General features: G+C 34.4%; 1 protein-coding gene across 1 annotated transcript in view; it reads right to left on the reverse strand.

The window, feature by feature from the left end:
• Positions 1-3587: 3587 nt before the first annotated feature.
• LOC110094753 (alanine--tRNA ligase) overlaps positions 3588-13083 on the reverse strand; it is a 31983-nt gene continuing 22487 nt past the window's right edge. The window contains exons 12-21 of the mRNA XM_020820070.2: positions 8162-8305; positions 7992-8063; positions 7841-7916; positions 7615-7757; positions 7406-7514; positions 7156-7343; positions 6447-6536; positions 6117-6299; positions 4028-4204; positions 3588-3952 (exon numbers count right to left, since the gene is read on the reverse strand). Of these exons, the coding sequence (XP_020675729.1) occupies positions 3881-3952; positions 4028-4204; positions 6117-6299; positions 6447-6536; positions 7156-7343; positions 7406-7514; positions 7615-7757; positions 7841-7916; positions 7992-8063; positions 8162-8305 (1254 nt within the window). The 3' untranslated portion in view covers positions 3588-3880. The remainder of the gene's footprint in view (positions 3953-4027; positions 4205-6116; positions 6300-6446; positions 6537-7155; positions 7344-7405; positions 7515-7614; positions 7758-7840; positions 7917-7991; positions 8064-8161; positions 8306-13083) is intronic.

Consider the following 13083-nt stretch of genomic DNA (forward strand, 5'->3'; position numbering starts at 1 on the left):
AATTGCCATATAGCAAGTGCTTCGGACCTCATTAAATTGCAGAAATAGCGAGTTTTATAACTCCTGAACGAAGTGTAAATAATTGTGGAATTTCTGTATAAAATGATTTCATTTGATATAGCGAGAAAACTAAACACAGGAGTTTAGGACCCTTAATTGCAAAATTATTTTGAATCTGCCATATCAACTAATGAGCAAAAAATGTAAAAAAAAGAATAAAACAAAAGTTAAATCTCACGGTAAGCGGGCGGCTAGGATGGTCGGAGGAGGATTTCGCCGGCGGCTGGGGTGATCGTGCTGCTGATATTAAGAAAGGAAGTCATCTAACTAATTCAAAGAGAGAAAAAAAATGTAAAAAAAAAAGGTTTAGATCTCACAGTAAGCCGGCGGCTGGGATGGTCGGAGGAGTTCGCCGTGGATGGGATGGTTGGAGGAGTGTGCCGGCAGCTTGGATGCTCGGAGCCTCGAAGGAATTCTTCGGTTCTTTGTTCTTTCCCCCTTATGCTTTAGTCGTCGAGCGAATAGGGGAACGACCAAACAATAATGAATCGCGTATTTAGTGTAGAGCGCGATTTTGAGGCTTATTATGGCGTTTGATCATATTTTGACGGCTGAGATTTGTCACACTTAGAACCGTCCGGTTCTTCAAAACCCGCCCGGTTCGGCGGTTCATCGGTTCAACCGTGGGTTCTTGACCGTTTCACTTCCAGCCGATTCTTTCGACTAACTGGACCGGTTCACGGTTAAATCGGTCGAACCGGCCGGTCCGATCCGGTTTTGAAAACGTTGATATTTAGTTAATTTAATTTAAATTCTATCACACCAAATAAGAATTATTCAACTATATATTTTTTGATGAGTAGTCAAAATTTTAATTTGTTTTTTGTTGTTTTTATTGTGAAATATGAAACTTATTATATATTAATTATTTATTGATAGTGATTGAAATTATGATCTATCATTTATTTGAAAAGTATTGTAGTGTTAATATTTGGTTTTAGTTCTTTTCAATATACATTTTTATTATATATTTAATTATGGGTAATTGTATTTTTATGAGAATTTTTAGCACTTTTATATTTAATTTATTTAAATGCTACATGTATATAATAATTATTATAATTGATTGCATTATAATGATAATGTTGATGTTGGCAAATGATTTTACATCGTATTTAATCTAGAGAAAATTCTTTGATTTGATTGAATTTCTTTAAAAAATACAAAATATTTATTTAAAATTCATATTATTTCATTTAAAATCCATAGGATTGATGAAAAGGTATTAATATAATAATATGTATAATGGTTTATTATGCTCATTTATATAATTTGAAAAAAAAAAGGCTTGCTGCACTTCATATAAGTTTATTTGTTTTTGACTCATTATATAAATGAGTTTTTTAAATAAATAAATTTGAGTTAATTGTTGAGTCAGTATAACTTAGATTTTTTTTTTTGATAGTTTGGCTATTATTAATTTGTTATTTTTAATATATTTTTGTATTAAAAAGTTATTTTAGAGAAAAGAACATCAAGAAATATTTCAAATGAAGCTATTTTGCAAGCTAATTTGGACTCAATTCAATCAATGAATGGTTAATTAAAATATTAATTTATATAAATAAATATAAATAACAAATAAATTAATTAATTTTTTAATCTAAACTAATTAGCTTATAAGTCAATTTTCTTATGAGTCAATTTGTGTAAATCTTTACTCATTAACTCTCTTTAATGATGATAATTGGATTTAATTGCAAGCTTTTGTTGTTAATCATGAAATTTTCTTCCTGTTTCAGATTTGTTTTGTTTGAGGCGACTTTTTTACTATTTCTTAAAGCAGTATTCTAGTAAAAAAAAATTTAATTAATCAAAACGCAAACCCTAGCAAAAATAAGCTCGACTTGCTCAACAGTTAAACTACAGCTATAGAGACAAGAACTAAACTCGCAATCTTTGAAATACCCTATAATGTCCAACAAACCAAAGATAAATCTAGGATCTGAATAGAGAGATGAATAAAAACAAATTCATCTCGTTTAGGATAGAACAAGGGAGATCAACACTGAATGATAAAAGTCTTATAAAAAAAAAACCAAGATCCCCTGATCAAACCAAATCGTTATGCTTGGGTAAATAAAATTTCATCAAGAAAAAACCCTCACTTAATGCAAGAAGGGTAAGATTACCTTTCAACTTCAAGGATTTAAGCATAACAGAAAGTAAATCTTCAAAATACGATCACTTACCAAAGGAGTAACCCACAAGAGTGAACGCCCATTTTTTCAATGCAGCCGACACATTCCCCTCAAAAAAAAAAAAAGAGCAAGATTACTTAAAAAGAGAACAAAAGAAATAGAAAATAGATTAGGGGGATATTAATAAGAAGCCAATACCACATTCCAAGCTTTCATGCGGAATGAGGAATCCATGACCTTTGCCAAAGTTAGTGGAAGAAAATCTTTCGAAAGATCCATACATAAACGATAGAAGAAGAAGATAGAGACACTCTTCCCTCAATAAAAACTCACTAGGATTTTCAAGAAACCCTAAGGGCATCTCCAACCTCCATTTTTCACTGCAAAATACTGCAAAACTCCAAAATGTCATGGTGCTGTTCCAAACGAACGCCATTTTGTGTGTTTTTGCGAAGGTAATGATCATTTCACGCCATTCTCCATTTCATGTGTTTTTCCGATTGAGAGAGCAAAATGGCGTGGGTGAACAGTACAACGCCAATATTGGCGTCGCACTGTTCAACGACAAATAAATGGCAAAAAAGATTTGACATTCGACTGGAACGACCGAATGACGCCATACGCTCGTTTGGTGTTCGGTTGGAGATGCTCTAAACCCCATCACCCCCTCCATAAGTCAAATTGCTTTATCCTTGCCATACTCGTGTGTATTTAAACGAATAAAGTGATGGAAGAAGGCAGGCTGGTCATCCTCCTCCATCATCACATTCATATCTTTCAAGATCAACAATGATCATATTAAAAATATTCATATGCTCTCTCAAATCTTTGGCATCCTCAATATGAACCCTAAACAGCACACATAAAAGACATTAAAAAAATAGATACAAAACTAAAAATAGAATATAAATGCCAATTTGTATAAATATCTACATACTCGTAATTATAGAACTCCTTAAGAAATTTTATAGCACAATTAAGGCAAAGGTGTTTGAATTAATAACTAATTTCGTTTTTAATTTTCTCAAAAATATCATTAATTTTAGATTAATTCACGATCATGCTTATAGAGCGTGAATAACAAAAGACAATATAGTTAATTACCAACGATTTTAATAAAATATTATAATGGCTTTTCAATTTAAATAAGAAAAATAAAATACAATCATTAAAAGATTTTACTAACAAAATAGCTTTAAGAGAGAAAAAACGTTGCAAATAATTTTCAGATATATAAACTTAAATAATCATTTTAAAGATTAAGACTTTATTTGATACAGCTTCCTTATTATTTTATAATATATATATATATATAAGACTAATTTCCATTTGGGGGTATGCATGGCTTCTCATAAAGTAATAATCATACTAATTTAACAAAATTCATACTTTAAGAATCTTAAAGGTAAATAATGATCAATGGTATGCATGGCTTCTCATCTGGGGATTTTAGGCATAGTTTTCACTGTTTTGTGCACCAAATCACACAATTAAGTTATCAATTAGTGTACAACAATAAATTAAGTGAATATTTTCTATATATTGTGACAATAAATAGTGCCAACACATACTATATTTCCCTTTCAATTAGTTGAGCTCACCAAAATTCCTCCAGGCTTCAATTGAAGGAAAACCACAAGGTGATAATATGTAAGCAATTTCGTCGATCAAAATAATTTTTAGCTCAGCTTCATCTGTGCAAACTTCTCTGCAACACCTATGGCCTCAACAGCATGAGTTGCATCATTTCCCTGTCATTTAAGCAGGTTTTTCCCACAGTTATTAGCTGTGCTAAGGAAAATGTCAGTTCATATATAACTACTAACCTGGCCCTGAGCAATGCCATTCTTCCCTCCACCACCCTTTCCACTGATAGGTTTCATTGCAGCGGTTAGCCACTCCAACGCTGCCAGACCTTTCAATGAAGGGTTGTTAGGGACTCCAGCACACACTACAGCTTTGTTCAAATTTTCATCAGTGCTGAATACCATCACTGCCAATCCCTGAGTGAAAACAAAGGAAGATAATAAGTTTTTTTTGTTTTTGTTTTATGTAGTGAAATTCAAAATTTATATGGTGGCTAATATAAATGATTCCAGCATGAAAGTGGTACCAAATAAGGGTTCAAGGCCTAAGGTATGCGATGTGTTTAAAAAAAGAAAAAGGGAATGCGGTGTGTTTGGGCTTTTGGCTTATATATCCTTTCTACTGAAAGAAAGCTCAAACCACTTGTATAGAAAACTAGGGAGGAATGTGAATCTATCCATTTAACAACCAATTTGAGAGGAATTCCACAGCATCATCATCATTAGCCTTATGTCAAGTATTTATGGTTTGTATTATAATCATCATTTTTCATTTGTTCCTATCGATGCTATAAGAAGTGTTAAATTTATTCTTCACAAATCATTTTGAACTTCCATACCTTCAAATTTGTTCATAATTGACACCACGGTTTTACTAACCAAATAACAAGTTTAAAAGAGAAAAAGAGAATTTAGATTACGAAGCTTTGAGATTTCGCTAAATTGTCAAAAGTGTAAGACTTTTGCAAATGATGGGATGTGCCAAACTCACCCTCTAAATCTCTATTTATAGATTTGGTTTGAGATTTAATACTGTAGGAAATATTACATTTGAGTAAAACTAGTAAAATTATATAGTAGGTCTTAACCAGTGCTTGTTCTAAAATGAATGAACATATAGCTAGTTTCTATTTGATCACTTAGGATACAAATATTGATTTCTACAGATGAGTTCAAGTGAACTTGCGTACCAACTTGACTAAGGCTTTCTAAGTTCTAGATAGTGGCTTTTGAGATCTTGGGCTAATAGCTATGGCAAGTTAGGCAAATAGCTTTAGCGAGTGTGCTAATAATACTGGTTAAACTAAATAAATTTGGCAACTTGAACTTAGTTAGTGATATAAATATCCCTTGGCTACTTGAACTTGACTTAGTAAGATGGGCCAACTTGCATCAAATCGCCTATTTGGGTGTACACTTCCGACGCTAATCTTATCAAAAAACATAAATAATGCATTTTCTAAAATTATTCTAGATGTCCAAATCATTTAAAGTCAATTTTTTATTACATACTCAATGTAGTGAACAATAATATTTTTAAGATCTAACATTTTTATCCATACAACATCATCAACTTAATTAGAGTTTTATAAATTTATCATTTAAATCTCAACATTATCCACTTATCACATAATACTGCTAAAGCATTTCTTCCTTTTAAAAACGAACATATTCTTAAAAGTTACATCCTCATTTATACCTATCAAAACAAGTTTAAATGGTTACAATGGATATTGTCTTGATGTCTTCATATTTGATTAGTTGAGTGGTATCTTTCTCATCCATCATACCAGCTATTTTACACTGTGAGACCCCGTCCAATTACAAGCGGTCAAAAACAGCTTATTTGGGAAAGTGCGAACACAAAATTTCAGTACCTCATCATTCCACATGTGTGCTTCCTACAACTACATCTTTCATCACACCACAATGCCTTTAACGCTTAACATGAAACTGTAGAATACTTCACTACAGAAAGTGGACTTTAACAGAAATATTTAGATATTAGTATAAAGATCAACATCCTCCTAATGAAGAAAATGATTAAACCTATTTTTAAGGAGCCCTAAAATTATCACAAATAAGTAAGAGCTTGGGCTACTAGAGATTAAGAAAAGGAAATTTTATTTCGAAACCCAGCCAAGTACATCAAAAGAATTAGGGTGTGTACGCTAGCTTCAAAACTTGATTCATTCAATACTTGGGTCAAAAAATATTTGTTCAAATCATTCATTAAGCCAAGGCAAAGACAGCAACATGCATAAAATGTCATTTCTTCGTAACAGTCTTCAACTAAACCCCTACAGTAAAGAGAAGTGAAGTTCATTACCTTCTGATCCATAATCCTCAGAACCGCCTCCCGAACAGCTGTGGTATCAAGACCCACAGATACCTGACAGATACAAAAAGGTTTTCCTTTTGATGCTGCTTCCTCCGCAACACTAGTAACTATACCAATAGCCCTTTCAATATTCTCCTCCCCCATCTTCTTTTTGTCCTTTCTGATTTGTCCCTTTTTAAATAAAAGAAATAGTTCATGGCAATCATAGTATACAATACCAAATTGCTACTAATTAAAACGAAAAAAAGAGGTATACACTACTTTTGGTCAATTAAAAATAAAAGATGCTAGCTAGACAAGTTGCCAATAATATGGTACCTCCAACTGAGAGATCTTTGCCTTCATATCAGCCTTTAAAGCTGCTGGAACAGATGCTTTATCTATTCTACTCTTTAGGTCTGCCACTTTCTGCATGAACAAAAAAAACAAGAAACATGAATGCCTTTATCTCAGTGCTCTAATTTGTTTGAATAACTGCATTCAACATTAGAAGGTATTGCAAACTGATATTTTTTTAAAGCACACTATTCAATATAAAACCACATTATCAAGGGAAGTTCTAATTAACGGGGTGAAGAAATTGCCTTAGGAGAAAAATATACCTATTTTTCAAACAGTGGTGAAAGGAGAAGATCAAATCCCTAAATCGAGAGCAAAAAACAGTATTGAAAGCTACTTGCACATTTCAATAATTAATAGGTTTCTGAAAATTATCAATTAATACTTTTGGTTGGAAGTTGGAACTATCAATTGATTATAATAGACACTAACCAGTTCAAATTTAGTTCCACCATAGGATAACATAATTGAGTCATTCGTAATGCATTAATGTTACAAGGAATTAGTAGCAGCCTAGAAGTAACTTAACTAGTAACGTACATGCTTGAGCCACAAGATCCGATCTAATCATAATATCAAATCTACTTATCATAGCAACACTAGCAAACTGCAACTCGAAATCATTATTTAGACAATCTCTGAATCTCAACAAGTAACATTTCTCAAATTAACAGAACTTTGAAGATACCTTTTCCTGTAAGGTTCCTTCTAATATGGATGTGGATGCAATCTCAAAATCAAGAGAAGTCGCCAACTCTAATGCTTTGAAAGCATATTCAGATGTGACTGCAGTTACTCTCCGAACACCTTTAGCAATTCCTTCCTCAGAAAGAAGTGCAAATGCTTTAGCTTCTCGAGTGTTTGATATATGAGTCCCTGATAAGTTGCAAACATCAGCAAAATGTAATTTAAATAGTTGTGCTAAAATTTAAACCTACCTCCACACAGTTCAGTTGATATAGATAACCACTGCTTGTTTTCTGGATCTGCGACAATATCTTCCACTTTTTGACCAACTGACACAACCCTAACTGGGTCAGGATAGACCTATCAAAGACAAAGTGAACATTGGCAGCAAAAGGGTACAAACTTCAGAAATAGACGCAAGAAGAGGCTTCCTAAACAAAACATCGGATTAAAAGCATACTTCTCCAAACACGGCTCTAAGACCAGCAATTCGCTTTGCTATAGAAAGGCTAGTCTCACTTGCATACACATCCAGTTCATCTTTGATCTGCTGATTCACAATGGCCTCAATCATTCTCAAGTCCTCAGGATGGACAGGTTTCCCTGTTCAAATTAAATGATTATGTAAAACAGTAGCCCCCTTATATTGGATGCAATTAATCAGATAATTGATACAGGATCAGTACCATGGGAGAAATCAAACCGCAACTTTTCAGGAAGAACAATGGAGCCCTTCTGATCAACATGATCGCCAAGGACTTCCTGCATCAATTTGATCAATTTGATTGAAAAGAAATAGGAGATACATCACAAATCCCTAAACAGAAGTACTCCTACCCGAAGAGCAAAATTCAGCATGTGTGTGGCAGTATGGTTAGGGGCAATAAGGGTACGCCTTTGGTAGTCAACCTGTTCATTTTAACGAGGAGCGACATAGAAAAGCATCTAATGTGAATGATCATTTCAACGTCAGAAATATTGACTTAAATTTTTAATTCATATTCCACCTTGCAAATTAGCCTTTCACCAACTGATAATGCTCCACTGTCTCCGGTAAAAGCACCAATATGAAGAACATATCCACCAAAAATTTGAACATTATTGACTTGAAATGATCCGGATTTCCCTTCAAGAGAGCCAGTATCGTATATCTGAGGAATTCAAACATTTTCTGTCAATTTTCACATTACATTTTCTTAGGACAAATAAAACAATTTAACCGCCAAAACATTAAGCAGAATAAGTCAATCATCAGCAGGATTTTTATGGAAAAAAAATATAATCAATAACCGCTTTTATTTACTTTACCGTGCCAAAAACTTCACCTTATTTAACAATTCAAGCATTATATGTTTACATCATACAGAACCAGGTTTCCCATTCCTTCAAGGGAATGCTTAAATATAAAACAGATGAAGAACGGTTAAAACTGCTGTCTCATCAGGTATGTGCTTGTCCAAAGATCATCCATAACGAAAACATACACGGCAATGATATTTTATAATCATGGAGTCAGCTTTACCTCAAAGTACAGACTTTGGGTCTTTCAGATCTGAACAAAAATCATCAAGATAGTGGACTTTTTTACTTTCCTCAACTAAAGTTCTTTATAATCTAAGACTACTTTAGATAGTTTCTTCCATTCAAACGATACCAGATTTGTGCTCCTAGGATTCTCCTTTGATAGATAGTCAAACTATTTCAAAGCAAAGTTGAAAAACCCACTCATGATAGGGACAATAAGAATGATATATAGAGAAAAACAAAGGTTGGAAAAAGGACACTAGCATTGCTCTGATACTACATAAAAAATAACTGCCTAGAATGCGTGATTTATTTATTCATCATGGGTATTTATACACAAATGATGCCTATTCCACCAGTGTATCTTTGTTGGATATTCATCCAACCATAGGGGTTATAAGTGTTATCACCCCTCCACCAAGAACAACCTTGTATCTGTTGACGTCACTTTTGACGAACAAAAACCTTATTTCCCCAAGCCTCATCTTTAGGGAGAGACTGAAACTGAGGAAGATGAGGAAAACAAGCTTGAACCCCTTGACTTCTCAGCACCACCTCAAACCTGATTCAACCTAAGTTCTTAAACCAAGTAGGAGAACACTAGAAATGCAAATTTAGACACTTCCTTTCAATAAAACATAAGAAAACACAAACGGAAAGACACTTAGTAGAAAACAAACATTAGAAATGGTTTAGAAAAATCACATAGGAAAGAAAGATACAAAATACATAAACAAAAACAACCCTCAAAACAAGCACGACTAGTTACCTCACATGCAATTAACAAAACTAGGGAAATACTCAAAGGAAAGGCCAAACTAGAGATCCACCAAAGATATTATGATCCAGCACTTTTATGCTCCCCTAGCAAATACCAAAAGAACATAGCATAACACAACTTAAAACTCAAAATATTTAGAGAAGAAAGGTAAAGGTAAAGTGAAACCGTGTAGAGAAAAAGTAGAAAGAAGATTGAGAGGAAGAACTGGGGTTAGAGAAAGATAGACAGCAAGCTAAGAAGAAACCCTCATGTTTATATTGTTTTCACTCACCAAAAACTGCTTTTAACTAGAGAAGAAAGATACATACAGAAGGGAAACCGTGGAGAGAAGAAGTAGAAAGAAGACCAAGAGGAAGAAGTAGCGGATAGGGAGAAGACAACTTGCAAGATAAGAAGAAACACTCAGGTTTTTAAAATAATCACTCTCCAAAAGCTCCTCATTAACTAGAGAAGAAAGATACAGGTGGAAGGAAAACCATGGAGAGAAGTAGAAAGAAGACCGAGACGAAGAAACAGGGGATAGGGGAAGACTAGCACGCATGCTTAAAAAACCCTTAACTTTATATTTTTTTCATTTCAAAACTCCTTTTCCACGACAAAATTCAACCACTATATATAGGAGAAAGAGGGGGAAAGAGCATTTATTTGCTCACATAAATGTGCCACCAAACAGCCAATAAAACCCACCCAAATCAGCCCACAAGTGGAGAAGCCAAAGCATTATGCACAGGGAAACAACAAGTGGAAAACCGAGCAGCCAGCAGTAAGGAAACCGAGTAGACAGCAGGGAAATCGAGTGTACAATAGAGAAACCGAACAACCAACAGGAAACAACCAAGCAACCATCAATCTTAGGGAAGGAATGGGCCAAGCCGAATAAGGAAAAGAAACACAAATAATCACCCAACCAGCCCCTAGAGAGCAAGATCAACACAAGTGGAAAAATAATTGTGTGAACCGACTTGAGAGCACCAAAATTGGCATGATCATGGGTTGTTTTCCATCATAGGGCCATACAAAATAAAATTACATAACATTAGAAACACAAGAAAAAAAAAACATAAAATAATAAATCTTGAATGCATCAAAACTGATCCTCCTAAACTTGAAACCAAACCAGGAAAACTAAGGACAAAACTATTATGGATAACATTAGATTTGCAAAGGTATACTCCAAGCATACAAATCCAAGTTATGTCCGAGAGCATATCTAAGAATCTAAACCGTCCCTCAAAATTGAGGTAAACACGAGTTCACCTAAAAAACCTCCCATGTATCCTTACATAATTTCTCACATTTACCAAAAAAATTTCTGGTCACACTAAATGATATCTATATTCCTAACAATATATTTCTGAGACCTTATCTAATGATAATTGAAAAAATGCCATAAAAGATGAAATGCATGCCCTAAAGAAAAATAATACCTGGGAGATAATCGACCTAATAGTAGGAAAAAGACCAGTCGGCTACAAATGGGTATTCTCTATGAAATACTAAGCTGATGGTACACTGAAAAGGTATAATAATAAAAGACTAGTAGCAAAAGGGTACACTCAGATGTACGACATTAACTATAAGGAAACTTTTGCACCTCTGTCCAAGATTAATGTTGTAAGGATCCTGCGCTCACTAGCAGCTAATTATAACTGGCATATGGAACAATTGGATGTAAAAAATGCATTCCTAGACAGGGACTTGGAAGAAGAAATATTTATAGAGATTCCACCTGGATTTAAGGAGAATTCTAGGGGTGACAAAATGTGTAGGTTAAAAAAAACTCTATATGGGCTAAAACAGTCACCTGGAGCTTGGTCTAGAAGATTCTCAAAAATCATGTTACTCAATGGATATCAGCAGAGCCAAGGGGACCACACTTTATTCTTCAAGCACTCATACTCAAGGGTAGTTACAGTTTTGTGAGTATGTGGATGATATCATGGAATAATAAAAAGGAGAAAGTGATTCTAAGGAATTATCTTGCCAAAGAACTTGGTAAATTGAAATTTTTTTGGGGAATTGGATTGGCCAACTCTAACAGCAGAATCTTCATTTCACAACAGAAATACATCATTGATCTTCTTAAAGAAACAAGTAAACTAGCTTGCAAAAAAGCACCAACACCAGCAGAATCAAATCTCAAATTGGGGGAAGCTAAAGAGAATCCAAACATAAATAAAGGAGCTTACCAAAGACTTGGGAAATTAATCTACTAGTTGAGAAACAAACTTAAGAAGAAGAGAGCTTCTTGAATCTACCTTGTTGTTTTGAATGAATCCATCACTGATTCAATCCTCTAGCAGTAGCACCTTCTCTCCTTTACACCAATCACCTGCTGCAGTAGCACCTCACCGAGAGCCAACAGGTTCTACTCCCCTGCAGCCTTTATCCTGCCTGTATCGAGAGCTGCAACTGCCCAAAGAATCCTTTCTTCTGCTTGGACAAAGAGCTACACCTACTCTCTGGCTACCTCCACCAAGAGAGAGAGAGAGAGAGAGAGAGAGAGAGAGAGAGAAGGGAAAATAGAGGGAGAGAGAGAGAAGGGAAAATAGAGGGAGAGAGAGCACAAAGATTTTGAAAAGAAAAATTGAACTGAATTTTATTCATTCCCTCTCATGTGCGTAAACAATACAAGTCACCCCTATTTAAACTAAAATAATCCAAGGGAGTAAGGGACCAAAAAGGTAATAAAATAGCCTCAAGACTAAAAATAAGACCAAAATTAATATTTCAAAAAAGAACATTAGCTTTTACTGTAAACATGATTAGACAATTCATGCAAAATCCAAAGCAAACTCACATGCAAGCAGTAGACAGAATACTGCACTACGTCAAGGGGAATCCAGGAAAAGGGATTCCCTTCAGAAGAGAATGTGGAATAACACCAGAAGCATATAATGATGTAGATTACGCACGATCACCAACAGATAGACGAACTACCCCAGGTTATAGCACATTCCTTAAAGGAAACCTTATCACATAGAGGAGCAATAAAATGTGGTGGCAAGGTCAAGTGCAGAAGCAGAGTTTAGAGTTATGGCCTTAGGTATATGTGAGATACTATGAGTGAAGATGATTCTGGAAGACCTAAGGATAAAGTGGGAAGGACTCATGAAGCTACACTGTGACAACCAATCAGCAATCAGCATAACTTACAATCCAGTTTAGTAAGATAGAACCAAGCGCAAAGAAGTTAACATACATTTCATAAATGAGATATTGGATAGTGGTCTTATATGTATCTACCATATCTCATCAAAGGATTAGCTTGCATATATTCGTATTAAAGGACTTAACAACTCTACTTTTCTGGGACTAATTACCAAATTGTAAATGACATATCTGTATTCTCCAACTTGAGGGGGAGCATTAGATCCCATCCATCCCTTGGCTCTTGATCCCACGGCCAACATGGTGATCTATGGGAGGCTCACCTGGATCATGCCAATCCCCTTCCCTATTTGGGTGGCTGATTTAGGAAGGATTATAATAGGATAATTATTTATGATTATGTAGTTATTTGTTTCTTTATTAAGATATCTTGTATATATCTATAAATAGGAATAGTTTTGTGCAATAATATTTAATTTTTTCCATCTCCAATTCTCTGAATTTAACAAAACG

This window comes from Dendrobium catenatum, unplaced genomic scaffold (assembly GCF_001605985.2).
Source record: "Dendrobium catenatum unplaced genomic scaffold, ASM160598v2 fragScaff_scaffold_659, whole genome shotgun sequence".
Taxonomy (NCBI): domain Eukaryota; kingdom Viridiplantae; phylum Streptophyta; class Magnoliopsida; order Asparagales; family Orchidaceae; genus Dendrobium; species Dendrobium catenatum.